Below are 17,590 nucleotides of genomic sequence, written 5' to 3' on the forward strand. Positions count from 1 at the left end.
TACTTTTACTTTTAATTGAGTAAACCTTCTTCAAAGTAACAGTACTTTTACAATACTCTCCCTTTTCCCAATTGCTTTTTATTTTATTTATTGTTTAACTTTGAACCTTGAAGTCTTCTCAGGGTTGTATATAGTATCTGTTTTAACCCCATTTTAATGACTTCCTCTTGCTTTAGTATGTCACTCCATTTGGCTGTGGGTTATCACCAAGCTTCTTGGTTGAATGTGAGAACAAGCTAAGCAAATTAGCACTGATTAATTATCCATTATTCAAATAAATTCTAATGTCAGTATCATGAGTTTTAGTGTTTTAACAAGGCCTTGGGTGAGTCATCAGTCCAAAAATACAAGACATAAAGCAGCAGCCAAACCGGAGGAATACTCCTTGCTAGTGGAGAGCCAACTTTTAGGCAGTGCTTTATTGTCGTAGTGCCAGCACTGGGTATCTGGCATGTCCCACCCACACAGATGAAAGCCTACTCTTAAGTGGCAGTGTCTGCTCTGTATGCACCTCGCCTGTCTGACAGGGGTTCTACACTAAGAGAGAGAGCGAGGAGTGCCAACACTGTCATGGAGCTGATTGGTGTGTATGTGTGTGTTTCCTAACATGGCATTCATTGTGTATTCAGTTAGCAGTTATAGCTCCCCATTTTTTCAATTTCTCCCTTTTTATTGTTTGCCTTTCTCTCCCTTTATGCCAAATTCACAAGCAGCTGGGATGGATAAAGCATTTTAATGATCCCTAACTGATTTCTGCATTTGCTTTCAACTCTGCCTTTAAGTTGAGGCAAGGGTAAAGTGTGGTTGAAATTTTGCATGAGTGGTTGTGGCCGGTGGAGTGGGAATGGGTTATTACCCAAAATCCTCCAGTTATGTACGTTCACTGTCCCTGCCCTGCACTCTGGAGTCTCTTTCATTCAGTGCTTCATTGCCTGGTTTTCTGAAACTCAGCAGTGACAATATTTGAACCAATTGATATATAGATAAATGTTAACTGTAACTTGGTACGCTCAAAAATGTTTCCTTTATTGTTTTTTTCATATTGTTTGAGACTATGCAAATAAACCTCAGGCGGTCTCAATTTATGCTGGTAAATGGCCCAAACTGACCCCAGATCAGCACCTCAGATTGATCAGGTAATGCATGCTGCATTGCAGCTATGCATTGCCATTACATCCAATTACTTTACTCTGTCTTAGAGTGAGATCTTTCAGGTGATTCATCAGTCATTCATTATCTAACGAATGCTCTCACAGCAGAGGGATCTAGCTCACACTGGATTCATCTATCTGTCATCGTTGTATAAGGAAGATATATGGTCATTGTTCAACAGAGCAGGGAGGAAGTAAGGGGGTGGGTTTGTATCAGCACTGGACATAGACATTTGTATTGAGAACATCACTCCAAGATCATATTGGGAGTCATGGGCTTCTGTGTTTCTGTCCTATAAGGAGATATTTAGCACAAATCCTTCCTTTTTAAAAGCAGCTCTATAAAGCAGAGCTCCAGCTGCTTAAAGGTCGTGACACACCAACCAGATGACTGAACCTCGGCAGAAAAGGCAGTATATATATATATATATATATATATATATATATATATATATATATATATATATATATATATATATATATATATATTGTGATGGAAGTTTCTGTTCAGCGAGGGAGGAATTTGGGTGAAGAAGAGACCTTGTTGAAACAAAATAAAGTCAGGCTGCAAACTGGATTAAAAGTTTAGGTATTCAGTGGAAGGGTTTAATTATTTTCTCGAGAGAACAATCGAAAATGACAAGAACAGCAATTCACAATGAACAGAGTTACAAAGTGACAACAGTTCTGTGCCTCGCGTAACATATGACAGTTCCTTATATCCCATTTTCCCCAGCAGAAACACGGCCATGTTTGGAAAACATTCTAATCTTGAACAACACACTATACATACATATATATATATATATATACGTCTCCATAACAGCAGGCAGTGCTAATCTGTATTGTCGCCCAAAAATGAAAACTGGGCAGCTTATTGGACGAACGCGTCACGTGGGTCTGGTTTCTCCGGAAATTCAAAGCCAGACTGTGATGGTGGCTTGTTCAGAATATGATCTCATATTGTACTAAAATAGTTCACCGAAACGTGTTTCTGAAAACATTTTAGGCGAGAAATAGACCATGCAGTTGCTGAATCTGTCTTCATTTCAGATCAACAAAGGTCAGTTTAAGAGATTTTCGTCAGATTTTGAGAGACTCTAGTCACGCTCATCCCGCTCCTCGTTTGCGGGTTAGCACTCTACCAATCAGATTGGTCATTTTAGTCCGACTGCCGGCAGTGCCCGCCTTCCGAATCAACATGTCAAATTGGCCAAAATGAAGGCCGACGGCCCCTCGGACGGATGACAGCACGGAACACACCAAATAGACTCGAGACACTGACCTCGCCAGACTGTCCAACGGCCGATTATCGGCTTGGTGTGTCTCAGGCTTTAGAAAGCTTTTTCTTGTTTCGTCTCTCTCACACTAACTGACGTCAAAACGCATATCAGATGGTCTGGGATACTTTTTAGGGCTCACACATGCAAATGGTCATCTATCCTCCGCCTAGGCTGTGTTCCACCCACTTTCACTGCTCAGGCCTACTGCTCTGCTGCTGCTGCTGCTTCCGTGAGACCAAAGCAGAAACAAATGTCTCAGTCCTGCCAACTCTTGTGTGTATGTGTGTATGCGTGAGTGTACATGTGTGGGAGTGTGTATTCCATGGAAGCCCACTGAGCTGTGGTTCCCTCAGTAGTCCTGCAGCGGCAGTAACTCAATACTGTACACACACATTTTTGTTGCTGATCCAAGCTTGTCTGCTTGCCATGATTTTGGTTCAGTTCAACTTGTTGTAAAACACTGCTGTGCACTGTTAAAGAGGAGAACATGTAATCAACATCTAATGAACACAGTGTGCCATGTTATGAAAGATGGTCATATGCCCTTTAATGAAGTTGAATTTAGCATTTCTTAATGGCTTAAAACATATTTAAATACAGTGTTTTTATCTCTGCTGTGTTTCAGAAAAGTAGAGCTGAAAATATTATCTGAACGACCAGCTAATCTCCACAACTCTATTCCAGAAGTTAGTGTGATGCCAAAGTTTCTTTCTTTCTTTCTTTCTTTCTTTCTTTCTCTCTTTCTGCCCACCACTCTCTTCATTGCCTCTCATGTAGGAAGAAAAGATGTTTCTTTGTAAGGATTCACTGGCACTAGTTCCTCTGACTCACACAGCTGCCCTGATAGAGCTCTCCTCCCTCTGATTTACAGCTAGTCGTGTTATAATAGGTTTCTAGTTGCTTTCTACAGTTATTTAATGGACTGAACACTAAGATGTTTGAACTGTTTTAACTCTGACATTTAGAGAAAAATTATGCGACAGGATGTGATGTATGCAATTACCAAGTGATAGTGATAACTTTGTTCAACAGATGGTGGTTAAAACCAAGAATAGCATCAGAACTCCACCCTTAAAGAGTTAATGGACAATTAAGTTATGGCCCAATTTCTAACCAAAGTCGTATTAAAATAACTGTGGTTAAGTCTCTGTGCATAAGCATGTGAGCCTAAATATTACTGCCGAATGAGAAGGTGTTGAGGTGTTGAATGAAAAAACAGGTTGTGTTTGGTGCTTCAGTCTTCAGTGCTGATCTGTTGATGTATGGCGCAAACCTGCAACAACTATAACTTTGGACCTTACAGAATACTGTATATTAACCAATCAACTTTCAAGGAACTCTACATGCTGCAGGTACATGAGCGACATAAACAGAGTATGGTCAGAAAAATGTCCTCCCTCTCTGCTGATTTTTTCCGGTTGGATGATTATAAAAGACTTAAATAGTATTTTAGAAAGAGAACTTCTTTTGTGACAGAATTCATTTGTAGAGCTTGAGAGGCAGAAAAGTGTTTTGGTTCACAATGAAGAGTTTTGTGTAATAATTAGGGCTGTCAAACGATTAATTTTTTAATCACGATTTATCGCTGAATTTCTATAATTAATCGCAATTAATCGCATATTTTATCACATGATTAAAATTCTATTATTTTGCATTTCAGAACAGTTTTTAAGTACATATTAACAATCGAAAGCAATTCTTACCAGTGTATCTTGATTGGGAATCAAATGAATGCATAGAAAGTTACTTTATGAACTTTACTTTAAGATTTGTAATTATTTATTTACTGTATAAACAAAAGAACTATGTGTGAATCTCTCATTATTGCACAATTCCTCCAAGTACCTAACTAAAAAACTAAAAATCCCTATCCTTACCAGAGTCAATATAGTGTTTAGTAACTCCTAAATAATGTTGATTACACACTGACGTCCAGTGATCACCGGTTAATGAGACAGCGTTTGCAGCACTTTGCAGCAGTTCCACTGTGGCTGCTTTCTCCGTGTCATACAGGCTGTGTATGTGTGAAACTACTGTCCCCCTCGACGGCAATGAGACAGGTCAGAACATGCCAACCGTAGTACGTCTTTAAGACCCGAGTCCTCTACGATGCTGACAGGTCTGCAGTTAGTTGCCACCCGTTTCGCAAGAGCTGTAGTATTTTTTTGGGGTTTGGTTTCATCCACAGGTCGGCAAGTAGCACTCTCCAAAATAGTGCTTTGCCTGAGTGGGTAGCATGCTAGCGGGTAGCATCACGTTAACTGAACTATATGCTTAGCTCCGTAGCTCCGTAGCTCAAGCTTGACGTGCTTCAGTGATATTTTAATTCGGCTTTACACAATGTGCATATGGCTTTAGACTTGTCTACTGAGCCGTCCGGGAGTTTTGGAAAATAAAAAGCTCCATTCAGAGTTATTGCTGCTGTCTTTCTCCATCATGCCTGCAGCCTGCAGCAGCAGGATGTGTTACGAGGAAGTGGCAGCTTGATGATAAGTAACGGTGCTGCAAAGGGTCAAAATAGTAGCCTGTTAGGCACGACGCCAAGCCGAGTGAAGTGTAAAATAAATTAATAAATGCTGGCATGCGTTTAATGCGATTAAAAAAAATGAACGCGTTATGCTCGGCCCTTAATCGCATCGCGATTAACGTGTTAATGCTGACAGCCCTAGTAATAATTAATCATTTTTTGTGACAAGTGTTTCACCTTCGCAGTCTGGTGTGTGGCACTTTTACGTGCATGACATTAAAATAATCAATCAATTAAGTAATCAGTATGTAAACTTTGAGACAAATTAATGTGTTTTCATGAGTTTCATGTGTGCTTGAGCACTAATGAGTTTATATAAAGGCCATTGTTTGAGAGCCGCTGGCTGAAAGAAAAAAGTAGAATCATATTCAAGTTTGCAGTAGAATGTAGTGTTCTTTTCTCTGTCTGGCAATGTCACATTCTCACATACTATCAGCTACCATAATTGTCATTCAGAATTATCACAAATGATGTTGCCAAACCGCTGATATAAAAGGCACAGATTGAAATGGATTGCAAAGGATGCAGAATTGTTGAAATTGTAATAGAGGTCCCCTGAGAACACTTCAACAATAACCCCTATTGATGTAGCCACACATGAAGGTTACATGGGTGTCGCCTCATACAATAGTCACATCAGAAAAGCATCAGGCATATTGTATGAGTTCTGTGTATGTTGTGGCATTCATTTGACCCAAAATTAATAATAAATTGAGTATTTCCTTCTCTAGGTGTCTTGGTGACTTCAGTGGAGGAGGGTAGAGCTGTGTTTAGGGGGAGCCAAGGGCGAGCGGCTTGTCATGTCAGGGGTATTAATTTATGATTTCCATCCCAGCTTCTGACCTCTTCACCTCCATTAGAATGCAGCCTTTGTAATTTCATGGTTAATATTCAATAGCCACTTGTCCCCTGCGCCTGCTTTGTGCATGTGAAATTTCTGGAGGGGGTGTGGATAATTTTTGATTTGTTGAGTTTGTGTATGTGTTTTTGCGCATGTGTGCGTACATGGAAAAGGAAATAAGGGTTGACTTGCAGATGTCCAGCGATGTCCTCTATGTCTCCCAGTGAGGGGCTTGAATTGCTCTCTGTCTAACCTGAATCATTTCACACACACACACACACACACACACACACACACACACACACACACACACACACACACACACACACACACACACATAAGAATGCAGGCCCACGCACACAAACATACAGTAGCTGACCCCTTTACAGGCCTTTGCCTTTAGAGCCAAATCCGGATCCTCCTATTCCACACGCAGTCTACAGGAAGCCAATATTTCACACCCAGTGGACCGCACACACGTGTATACACATGTACGCATGCACAAAAACACAGAAGACAGGAATTGTTTTCATTAGACCATAGACTGTAAACTGTAGCAACGGTGACGTCACCCATTGATTTGTGGACAGCCGTTTTGAAGCTTTGAGTTTGCATATGGTTTCAGTGGCGCTGGCTAAGCTAAATGCTAACGGGGGGAAAGTCGCCGATTTTCAACCCTTCTGACGTGAGTCATCCAGTGGAGATTTATTGGCGGGTAAACGCGGACCTCTGGACGCTGAACAAGACATTTTGAGGTGACCAAAATTAACTTTGATGAATTGAAAACATACAGTGAGAGGGTCAATGATTAATACGAAAACATGGACAATACCAAAAAACTAGTTCATGGCTATTTTATTGAACACAGTGCCATTGGTTAGCATTGCTAAGCCTCTGTCCTGATTGACAGGTCAGGTAGCCACGCCCCTAAAGCATTCCCTGCTTTATCGTCAATTTTAAAATAAATGGGACCATAATTTACTAAATGAACATCATGCTTTATTGAAGAAAACTAGTGATTGAGACCTTAAACTCATTATGAAAATTTACAAATCAAGTGAGAAGTAAGGTCAGTTTCTCATAGACTTCAATAGAAACAGACTTCTTTTTGGAGCCAGTGGAGTCACCCCCAGCTGGAAATTTGATAGAATGTATGTTTAAGGCACTTCCGCATTGCCTTCACTTTTCAGGCCTGCAAGTTGCCACTTGCATTAGACCTAACTGCTGGCCACTTTCAAGATAGAAAAAGAATGAAAATGGAGGACAGATTAAGGCAGAAAAAGAAGAAAATCTCAAACCGTAAAAGTCCCCTGCCTTTCTCCACACATTGATGTATTGGCCCGAACACACATTCCTACTGAACGACTTTGGCAAGCCATTAAAACAACACATTAAAGGGCTCTGTTCTGCGCGAGCTCAGTTGTTGCTCTGTTTTCTCCCTTTTCCCCCAATTTCTCTCTGCTCTGCTCAGAGACAGCTAATCTGGTGGGGTATGGGAAAATCTGCAGATGCTAATAGATGATTGTGACAATATACTAATGAAGATATAATAAAACACAGCAGGGAAAAGATGAGCACCAACACTGTTCAAAATGGGGGAAATTGACCTCAATATAGATCCACTGCTTCTACCACATGGTCACTTTATTAAACACTGCACATGTTGCACATGTTAGACATACACTCTAATGGCTGCTTCAGCACCTTTTTACCCTAATTCTATGTTGCTTAGTTTGTTTTATATATTTATTATATTATATTATTCGTCTGACGTCCCCCCAAAGCTAAGATGAGCTCACATACTTAATCGATTCCACCCTTCAATTGTTTCGATAGCATTATAAATGTTATGTCACTATTAATTATATTAAAGTGAATTGAATTGTCAGTTTTTTTTGGTCAAGTTTGCGTTCATACTTTCAAGTTACCACTTGGAGTGGTGGACATTTCAGCTGTCTATCCTTTACCTTAAACTAATTATTTCAACTTTTATCCTGTTTTTCTATTCTTTTCATTAGTTTTGGCAATTTACTATTTAATCTTAATCTTCTCTGCTCGCTTGCTGACTGGTTATCAAGCAGCCTCAATCGAAGCATGTGGTGTTAAATGTGTAACAACTAACCAGTGGTGATATATAACTAAATACATTTAGTCAATACTGTACAATTACAAGTACAAGTACAATTTTGAGGTACTTGCACTTTACTTGAGTATTTCAATTGTATACTACTTATATACTTATATACTTTTCAAAGTCAAATATTGTACTTTTTACTACATTTATCTTGACAGATCAAGATTTAACAAACAAAACAAAATATAATGCTGTAATAGATTTAACTTATTAAGTATATAAAGCATTTAAAATATGCTCCACCTCAACCAGCTATAACATGTTAATGCATTAAAGTGCTCATATCACCGATCTCACAGTCACTTAAGTAATAAAACAAGTAAGTCAAGTAAGAAGACATCTGTGTTGCACCGGCTATTTTTTGTTACTTTGCTCATATTATGCTTTTGGCTTTTTCCCTTTCCTTTATTGTGATATATATATTTTTGTGCACGTTATAGGTTTACAAAGTGAAAAAGCCCAAAGTCCACCCCAAAGGGACTTACCATCTTCCAGAGAAAACACTGTTTACAAACTGCTCCAAACAGCTCTATTGTAGTCCAGCCTTTACTTTCGTGATGAATGTGCGTCACTTTGTAACACACATTATAATGCTCGCCTAGCTGCTAGCGTGGCACGCCCTCATACTCTGCAACTGACTAGCTAGCAGTGCTGACCTAGCTACTGCGCGACTCCCAACGAAGATGGAACAGAAGTGTGATGCCTCACTCTGTAGCTAAAACAGAGAGCTCAACACACAGGGTGAAAAGAGGAGCTGCAGCAATGTGCAGTACAACAAAAATATGATGTTTTTTGAAAATTAAACCACATAAACCTATTCTGGTACAACTTCTAAATACAATTATGAACCTGAAAATGAGCATAATATGAGCACTTTAATAATAATGGGCCAGTAATGTAATGATATAAATCTGGCTTTTGATACTTTGACTACATTTTGCTGATAATACTTTTGTACTGTTACTTCAGGGAAATTTAAAATTCAGGACTTTTACTTATAATTGAATACTTAAAGTAGCTATGAGGAACTTTTAAATGTTTCTGAAACTGTTTAATTTTCCATCTGATGATCATAAATGACCTGTAACAGACGAGACTATAGTGAAAAGAAGTCTATTTTATCACAGAAAAAAAAGGAAATTAAATGAAGAACAACCAAAAGCTAAAAGGGAGAGAGATAGATGACGGGCGAAAACCCGAGTCAACTTCGGTCGGGCTTTCAACAGATGGAGACAATTACGGGATTGTAAATGATTCAAAACCCTGAATTGGCCCACTTCCTCATATAAAGCTATGTAATATGTCTATTTCATTCATAAAATAACTTTACAATGCGAGACGTGGTTGTACGTCAGTAGCCTACATGAAATTATGTCCCCCTTCCATTTAGCGCCCAGTTTTTATTTATTTTCAGTCCATGTTTATGTAAGCCTACTATTTTCTTTTTCTCCCTTTGTACTTGTGTAAAGCGTCCTTGGGTTTCATGAAAGATGCTATACTGTATTTAAACGACTTGCATCGCCTCCGCGGTCCATCTGGTGCGACTTGCGCCGGGGAGCTTGAACCTCGTTCGTAACTTCCTTGCAGTTCTAGTTTATTATTACGTTGCTTGCTACAACAAACTCTTGCTAATGCTTTGGTTCGTGACAGCTAGAAAACATCTTCACGACAGCAGGTGTGGTAAAAACACTACCGCCTTTGTCCAAAGGGGCCGCTGGAATCAACACAAACTGCTTTAATACAGTGTGGTATTTACTTTTTTGAAAATTATTTATAAATTATTTGAATACTTCTTCCACCACTGCAACTAACTCATGTTTGTGAAAGTATGCACTGTGCAGTAAGCCTTTTGACTGTTGAATTCTATCTATGTATAGGAATAAGTTAAAGACATTTTATCCAAACTTAAATCAAGTGAAAAGAATTTCATTAATGGGGTAAAGGAAGGACAAGTAAAGAGTAGCCATGAAAACTGATCTCTCAAGCTCATCCTTATTAAATACATTTGAATTTGTGTACACAGAAAACATAAAAGATACTGTAGATGCATTTGAGAAGAATGTGATGATAAATTATCAGACACATTCTTCACATATATTCCTTCCTTGTTTGTAGTGAATACATTTCTTGCCTTCCTAATATATATGTAAGTGTGCCAAGGTCAAATGTTTAAATATAGTATAAGCTCTATCTTGAATTTTGGTAATGCAACACTATCCAGGTGATGAATAAGCAAATCTTTGTTATTAAATTAATTTCATAGCATTGCTACATAGACATTTTTTAAGACTACAGTACACAAGAAGTATTTATGTAACCGTAATGCAATAAGGCCGTAATGTAATAAGCTTGGAGCCTATGTGAAAATGAAGAAAGAATGATACATGTAAACTGGAGTTCACATTGTTTATTCAGTATTAAACTAAGAGATTGTAATGTGACTTCCAGGACAGCAATTTAAATTGACATAAAATGGGGGTAATGTAAACAAAATGACATTATAGTGGACTAACAGTCTAGTAACAATTTAGCTGGGCTAGAATAACTTTCATAATACTAGCAGATGTGGTCAGCCCTTTAAATCAATATCCAAATTACATCTCATAATAAGATAATAAATCCGTGAAAGTCAACAGTTAGAAATTTCTGTAGTCAAAGTAACTCTAGCGAAAATACTGATAATACTGAGTTTGGACAACATGAAAGTTACCTTGTTTTCTTCCAGTATTACTGTAATAGCTTGACTGAGTGCAAGGGACATTTTTAAAGATGATATGATGACCTATAAGACACAACATCAAATTCATATCTCCAAACCATCTCTGCAATCCAGAGAAGCATTCTCCTTCTCCAGACCAACCAATCAGTGTTTTCTATCCCTCCAGACTGCCTCCATTCTCAGTATAAACATAAAGTAGTATTTAATGATCAAGTCATAAAATATTATTCCAACATCATTAAATAAAACCTAAATGATGTGTTCACTGTTTTTCAACCCAGACCTTATTAAAATGTTGTTTCACATGATTTATGTTGCATAGCACAACTGAGCTATAGCATTGACAGACTTACCACTCTGCTGCACCTTCTCACTGCACATTACAGTCCAACAGGACCGCTTCAAAAACCCTGGTGAAGCTACATATGGAAACCAGGAACCTCACAGGAGGTTCAGACATGTTTATATGATCTACTGCCAAAAAAGAGAGTTGCAAAGTCATGCTGTCTGTCACAGGTAAAGTTTTGTTGACTTTATTCCTCCAGTTACATCTGTGCTGGAAACAGGAATTTGAGCAAACTAAAAATCAATTCAACATAATGGAAAGCAACATTAGTGAGAAGCTGCAGCTGAGTAAGAATCTTGAAACTTGAGCTACAGTGAGTGATGCTGTGGTTATGCACATGTCATAAATGATAGGAAACAACATGTCAATTGGGAGGGTTTTAGCTCAAAAATGTCAATATGTATTCATATTCCTGCTTAACAGTGTTAACTGTTTATTTTTACACTGTGGGCTAACCATTGCCGCCATTGTCAACAGTGGAGGCCAAGTTATGCTAACATTAGCTTGTTGACTGTGAAGCTAACTTAAGTTTGTAGGTTCTTTTATTATTATTTGTAATGATTGACCTATGTTGTTAACAAACCAGTGTTTTTATTTTGGTTTCAAACTCATATGGGTTAGCCTTTCACACCCCCCCAGATATTTATTACGGTCCACCCCTATTCTTTTCGTGACAAGGTTGGTCTGGTGACAGAGAACATGTACCTAGATGAAAGCAACATTGTCAGTATCTGCACTTGGAATATTTTGTAAACCCAAACAAAATGACATTGTTATCACGTCTAATCCACATGATCCAGTTCTCCCTTCATAAATCACTTTGTACTGTAACAAAATTGCAGTGTTTTCCAGGGCTCTCCAGGATTTTGTCTCAGTTGAGTTGGAACGTGTCAAAATTTAAAACCCATTCATTCTGATATATAAACAGACATGATGAGTTATCAGGTTGATTTACAGCCTTAGTGTATATTCTTAATCAACAGTGTTATATTTCAGCCCTTAAAATAGGGTTTAATAAACCATAGCCACATTAGCATATAAGACCATTCAATGTACAAGTAATTGTAGGTCTCGAAACTAAGGTCCAGTAAGAGGAAAACTCTTTGGTATTTCCTAGAAAAAAGGATTGCACAAACAGTATTTGATCAGAGAGGAGAGAAATTGTATCAAGTCATTTTAAAATGCACAACAGATCTAGGGTACATCTCAAGTACGAGAGAGTAAGAGGTATTGGGTTGGAGAAGGTATGCATCTGAGCATACCAGAGTGTTATCAAAAGCGTACCATTCATACTACGAGCATATGGATCTAACTTAGCATAATGTCGTGAGATTTTCACTCAAGGAATTAAATTAGATGTTGAGCATAACTGCTTTACAGAGAGCCCGGCAAAACCCCATTACACAGAAATGTGATTTTCACATTAGAGGAGAAATGCAAATATCTTAACTAAAATCTACAAAACAAGGATTAATAGAGATTTGGTAAAGGCGAGGAATCTACATGAAAATTCAGGCCTGAAGCTAAGCCAAGGCCATTTGTTCACATCGCAAGAACGACAAAGAATAATGAAACATATTAAAAAAGAGATGATGCATTCCAATCCTCCACCACTCCTTTACAAGCTCTGACCATTCAGACGAGGAGGAATTCACTGAATACAGACAAAGCCCCTAAAAAAAAACCCAATGTAAAAGTAAACAAGATGTGAAACATTAAACGAGGAGAGACCTTTGATTAAGAAATCTCTCCCTTCACATGTTAGAGTAGAGTAGTGATCGATGCTGTCAACCATTCGCTCTGATGTCCATCACTTACAGTACTCATTTAATGGACCCATCTTCAGGCTGATGCACGAAACTCTCATGATTCTTCTCTGAATAAGTCCGATAAGTGAGATGCATATTAACAAAAGAAATTTGTCTGTAATATTGCCACAAGCCACCATTAATGTGTTCTCTATTTCTGTGTGTGTGTGTGTGTGTGTGTGTGTGTGTGTGTGTGTGTCACAAAGGCCACTGTATCAAACTGGAAGACTTTAACCTTGCCAAGGACAGGAGGACACTACATTTCTACTAAGATCTGAGCGTCCATTTTCCCATTATGCTGCTGCTCTTATCTACAGAAACACTAAAATCCGGTTAAATGAAGCCATTTTCTCATTTGCCTTTGGAGGTCATTTTTCATGCTTGGAGAACTCCAGTTATTTAGATGGCACAAGGGGCTCCATTGTAGTAATTGCTTGTACTGTGAGGGTCCAGAGGACCGATCTGCACAGCCTGGCAGACACTCGTGGACCACAGCTGGAACTCACTCTGCACCATACATCCAGCTGTGTAGCAATGGACCGACAGCAAAGACAAGGCAGGGAAGCTACTGTCCCATCGTTGGATCAATAAAGGAGGAAGAATAATTCACCAGTGACTGCTCTCAGGATCTTTTTCTTGGCAAACCTTGTGAGAAACAATGGACATATAGTGGAGCCAACTACGCCAGCCAATATAGTGTAAACCATAGAGCCCAAGCAACAAAGACAAAGGTGTAGCGCCTCTCAGCCCTAATAAAACACTGGTCGAAGTTGCTCCTAGGCTTGTGGGAGTGTGTCGCAGACAGCTACTTTGGTGGTGGTGGCCGGGGCCCTCAGGAGGAGAAGCAAAGGCTGCAGCACTCCATGCAAATCTCCAGGCAGTCTGCAGACTCACAGCAGGCGTCGATGATGCCACAGTCCATGTCACAGGGCAGGTCACAGTCGCCACACTCCTCCGACACACAGCAGCAGCAGAAACACGAGTCGTCCCCCGCGCAAGAGCCGCAGGTGGCACAGTCCAGCATGATGTTACACAGAGTTAAGAACTCACAAAATAGGCAGGCCAGAATACAGTGAACACAGCAGTCTGGAGAGAAGGAGAGACAGACAGAGTGAGTGAGTTTCTTAACCTTCACCATTCACAATTATTTTCTTATGTAACTAGTTTATATTCTAATCTTTATTCAGTATTTTCCTTCTCTATATGCTTTGGCAACATAAACATATTTACATGTCATGCCAATATACCAATTTGAAATTTAAAAAAATGAAACTGAGTTTGTCAGAAAAAGTTTGGTAGTGCAGTCTCAAAAAAATGTCTTCAGTGTCAGGCCAGAGACTAAGGACTGCCAATGTCCTGGTGGCATCAGCATGCTGACTTGGCATCAGCACACATTTGCTCTTTAATAGGGCTTTCTTGGAAATAAGTCTGTTATCTTTACCTCTCTGCTCAACCACACAGCCACTCTTCTCTTGGTTGAGCTCTTGGTATCAGTATTTAAGACGAGAGAAAGAGAAGATGGCCTCTTGCACATTGTAACAGTAACCCTGAGTTGAAAAAGATAAATACCGTACTATTTGCAGTTTGCCATGGATCTAGCCCACCTTTTAAAGTAACCACTTAACAAGACAAGAGGTGGTGGACCAAAGCAGGAGTGGTTAAAGTTTTTAAACCCAATCACAACTGTCCTAGGTGGCGCTAAGCCCCGATAGTGAAGATAACAACAGGGGAGAGACGTCCAGCGTCTGATGTCCGGCTTTATCACAACAATGTACATCCGTTGATCAGACTAAAGATTGATAAATGCAATTAATTTAGCATAGTCTGAGTGGGTTCAACATACACTCTTCAACTGAACTCTGTGTTGCTGCTTTTGCTTTATATTCTAAATATCAATGCTAATTTATGGAAAAACAATAATAATAATATGACAAAAAAATAAATGATTTCTATAACTTTTTTTGGGGTCAGAGAAGATGTGCAAAGAAGAATTCTGATCCAATCCTGACCAAATGTGGAATCAAACTTGTATCTCACCATCTTGTGCCTCTGTAGGAATCTGAGAGCTGTTACTCTTGGAGCTACTCTTGCTCCTCTTGCTGCTCTGGGAGGTGATGGAGGGGTTGGACTGCAATTTCTTGGTCTGTTTGGGTCCTGCTGAAGAGGACGAAGAGGTGGATGATCCACCTCTAGGGAGGGAGCCCAGCTTAGGATGCCTATGAGGGACTCCGTTCCTGACCCCGTTGGACTGGAGGGTGTGTGTGTGATGCGGACAGTGCGTGTGAGAGGATTGTGTGTGTGCGTGGTGCTTGGCTCCGTTGCGTAGTTGGCTGCTGGGCTGTGTCCGACATGACTGGGTGTGGTGGATGGGTGTGGATCTGGCTGCTGGTTGAGCTGGGGAGGGACACAAGTACATTAATTTACAATAGGCTGTAGACAATAAGCATTTTGAAATGAATAAAAATTCAAAGCAATCCACTTCAGATCAGTGGTTGCTGTTAGATGTTCCTGTTGCTGTGTTCACGTCATATAAATGACAAAATAACCTCCACCATTAACGTAGTATTTATTGTGTTGAATTGTAATATAGTGCTTATAATGTGTACAGCTATTACTGTTTTGATCCTATGAGAACAGATTATGAGGACCATGACCGTTCTCAGTGTCAAGGAATCTATTAATTATTTTATACAATTAATGATTAATCAATTAACAAAATTGTTGATGATTAATTGAGTAATCGAATTTAGCACTTGTTTTGTTGTACTCATCTGAACACTGTTATGTTGTTTCTGGTAAAGATGGATCATTTGTATATGATGAGTCACTTATTGTTATTATTATTAAATGATAAGTGTTTACATTTTTTGAAGTCTGTTTTAAAACAATACTTAGTTGTCCACATGTTATACATTGAAAGCACTGCTGATTGATTTAAAAAGAAATCCCTTTCAAAAGCAAAGACAAAATCTGTCCTCTTTTTCAGAAAGTTCAGTTTAAGCTAAAATCAGCAGTCTGAGTCAGTCAAATGAAATGGGTATCTTCCATGCTTGCTGAGCCGCTGTGCAGGGACAGAAATAGGGAATTTTGAACTAAAAAGACTGTAACTTTTAATCTGTTTGATTTGTCTAACTCAGACTGCAGATATTAGCTTTGGCTGAACTTTGGAATACATTTTTGCACAGAAATAGTGGATTTTACGAGTTAGCCAGTATACACAGGAGGAACTAATACATTGACCAACAGTGCTTTCAATGTACATACGGGCATGTAAGTATTGTTGTAAGTCAGATACTCAGATAGCTCATTGGAAAAGCTATGTATTTACTAAACTGACCCCTGATCCTACTTGTCTAGACTCTTACACAACTAAAAAAGAGACAGCAGGGGGGGGGGGGATAAATTAAAAGAGTGTGAGGGAGGAAGAGAAGACTGTTTGTCTCTGTGAAAACGTATTTGAATCTTTCAGTACCGGATTTATAGAAGAATGCAGTTTTGATTCAACATAAGAGTATCTACAAACACTTGAGAGCATGCACATTTTCTTAATCTTGGCTCAGTATTTTACCTCCAAGTGCTATTGAGTACTAACTACCCAGTTAGAGAGATGGGGGCAGAAAAGCACCTTCGCTGCCAAATCAAACACACACCCTGAAAAGAAGAATAAAATGGAGGTCTGGTTTTTATATATTATGGTAGTATTTAATACCATCCTATTGAGGCCTTAAATATTTTCTTGACCTGAAAGCATCTGGTGTCGAGAGGTGTGGTTAGAATTAACAGGGCAGGGTAAAGTACAATGGGACCCACAGAAAAATCAAAGCAAACGCCATACTTCTTAGATGCACACACACAGTTGCACTGGGAGGCAAACAGAGTGTGGTCCTGAGCTCTAGCTATGAAACACGACTGGCAATAAAAGCGTCTGTTCGATAACCGCTCTGAGACAGATAACCCATCCAGGCCTGTTTTGATTGGCTGATGGCCGTGGTCACACAACTAATCCAGTGTTATTAAAGATACTTTCATTCAGCGTTTTCTAACTTTGCTCCAGATGTTTGGCAGGCTGCGGGGCCAGTACGTGTGTGTAGGCGTGCATGCATGTGCAGGGCTAGTGAGAAGGAGCCATACTTTCTCCTCTGAAGTATGTCAAAAGTCAATACCTACTGCTCTCCTGTGTTTTGTCTCGCTCTCTTCCTCTTTTCCTCCCTCACTTTATCTCCTCCCTTTCTGTCTTTCTTTCTTATTGCTGCCTTTTCGCCTTTTGCACAATTCTGTATTTTAACACTCTGCGCTGGCCAAGATGTAGGTCGGTAAGAGAAGAAGGGGATTAGAAAGAGGGGAGGGAAGCTGTGCGCAATTTTTCAGTATTCCCTCTACGTCTGTATTGTCCAGGGGATTGTGAGTTGTTGAAAAATTCATACTTTTTGTGAGGTTTTGTGGTGTGTGTGAGTGTGTGTGTGTGTGTGTGTGTGTGTGTGTGTGTGTGTGTGTGTGTGCGTGTGAATACAGTGCATAGGCGGATCTGGCAAGCAAACAGACAGACAGAGAGAGAGAGACAGGGAGTCAGGACTGTCTCCAACAGAGCTTGAGGTTAGGCCCACTCACACAGAAATATATGCGTGCAAGAACACGTATGCGTGCACACACACACACACACACACACACACACACACACACACACGCACACGCACATTATTTCCTCCTCTCTCCTCCATTTTTTCACCCACTGGCCTTGAGGAGTATACTGCATATAAGTTGACCATACAGACAACACAATA

The 17,590-nt window shown here is 39.5% G+C and overlaps 1 protein-coding gene across 1 annotated transcript in view; it reads right to left on the reverse strand.

The window, feature by feature from the left end:
- Window positions 1–10,328: 10,328 nt before the first annotated feature.
- Window positions 10,329–17,590, reverse strand: part of mdfi (MyoD family inhibitor) — a 32,670-nt gene continuing 25,408 nt past the window's right edge. Inside the window, exons 4-5 of the mRNA XM_078248188.1 lie at window positions 14,847–15,203; window positions 10,329–13,895 (exon numbers count right to left, since the gene is read on the reverse strand). Of these exons, the coding sequence (XP_078104314.1) occupies window positions 13,642–13,895; window positions 14,847–15,203 (611 nt within the window). The 3' untranslated portion in view covers window positions 10,329–13,641. The remainder of the gene's footprint in view (window positions 13,896–14,846; window positions 15,204–17,590) is intronic.

This window comes from Sander vitreus, chromosome 4, assembly GCF_031162955.1.
Source record: "Sander vitreus isolate 19-12246 chromosome 4, sanVit1, whole genome shotgun sequence".
Taxonomy (NCBI): Eukaryota; Metazoa; Chordata; class Actinopteri; order Perciformes; family Percidae; genus Sander; species Sander vitreus.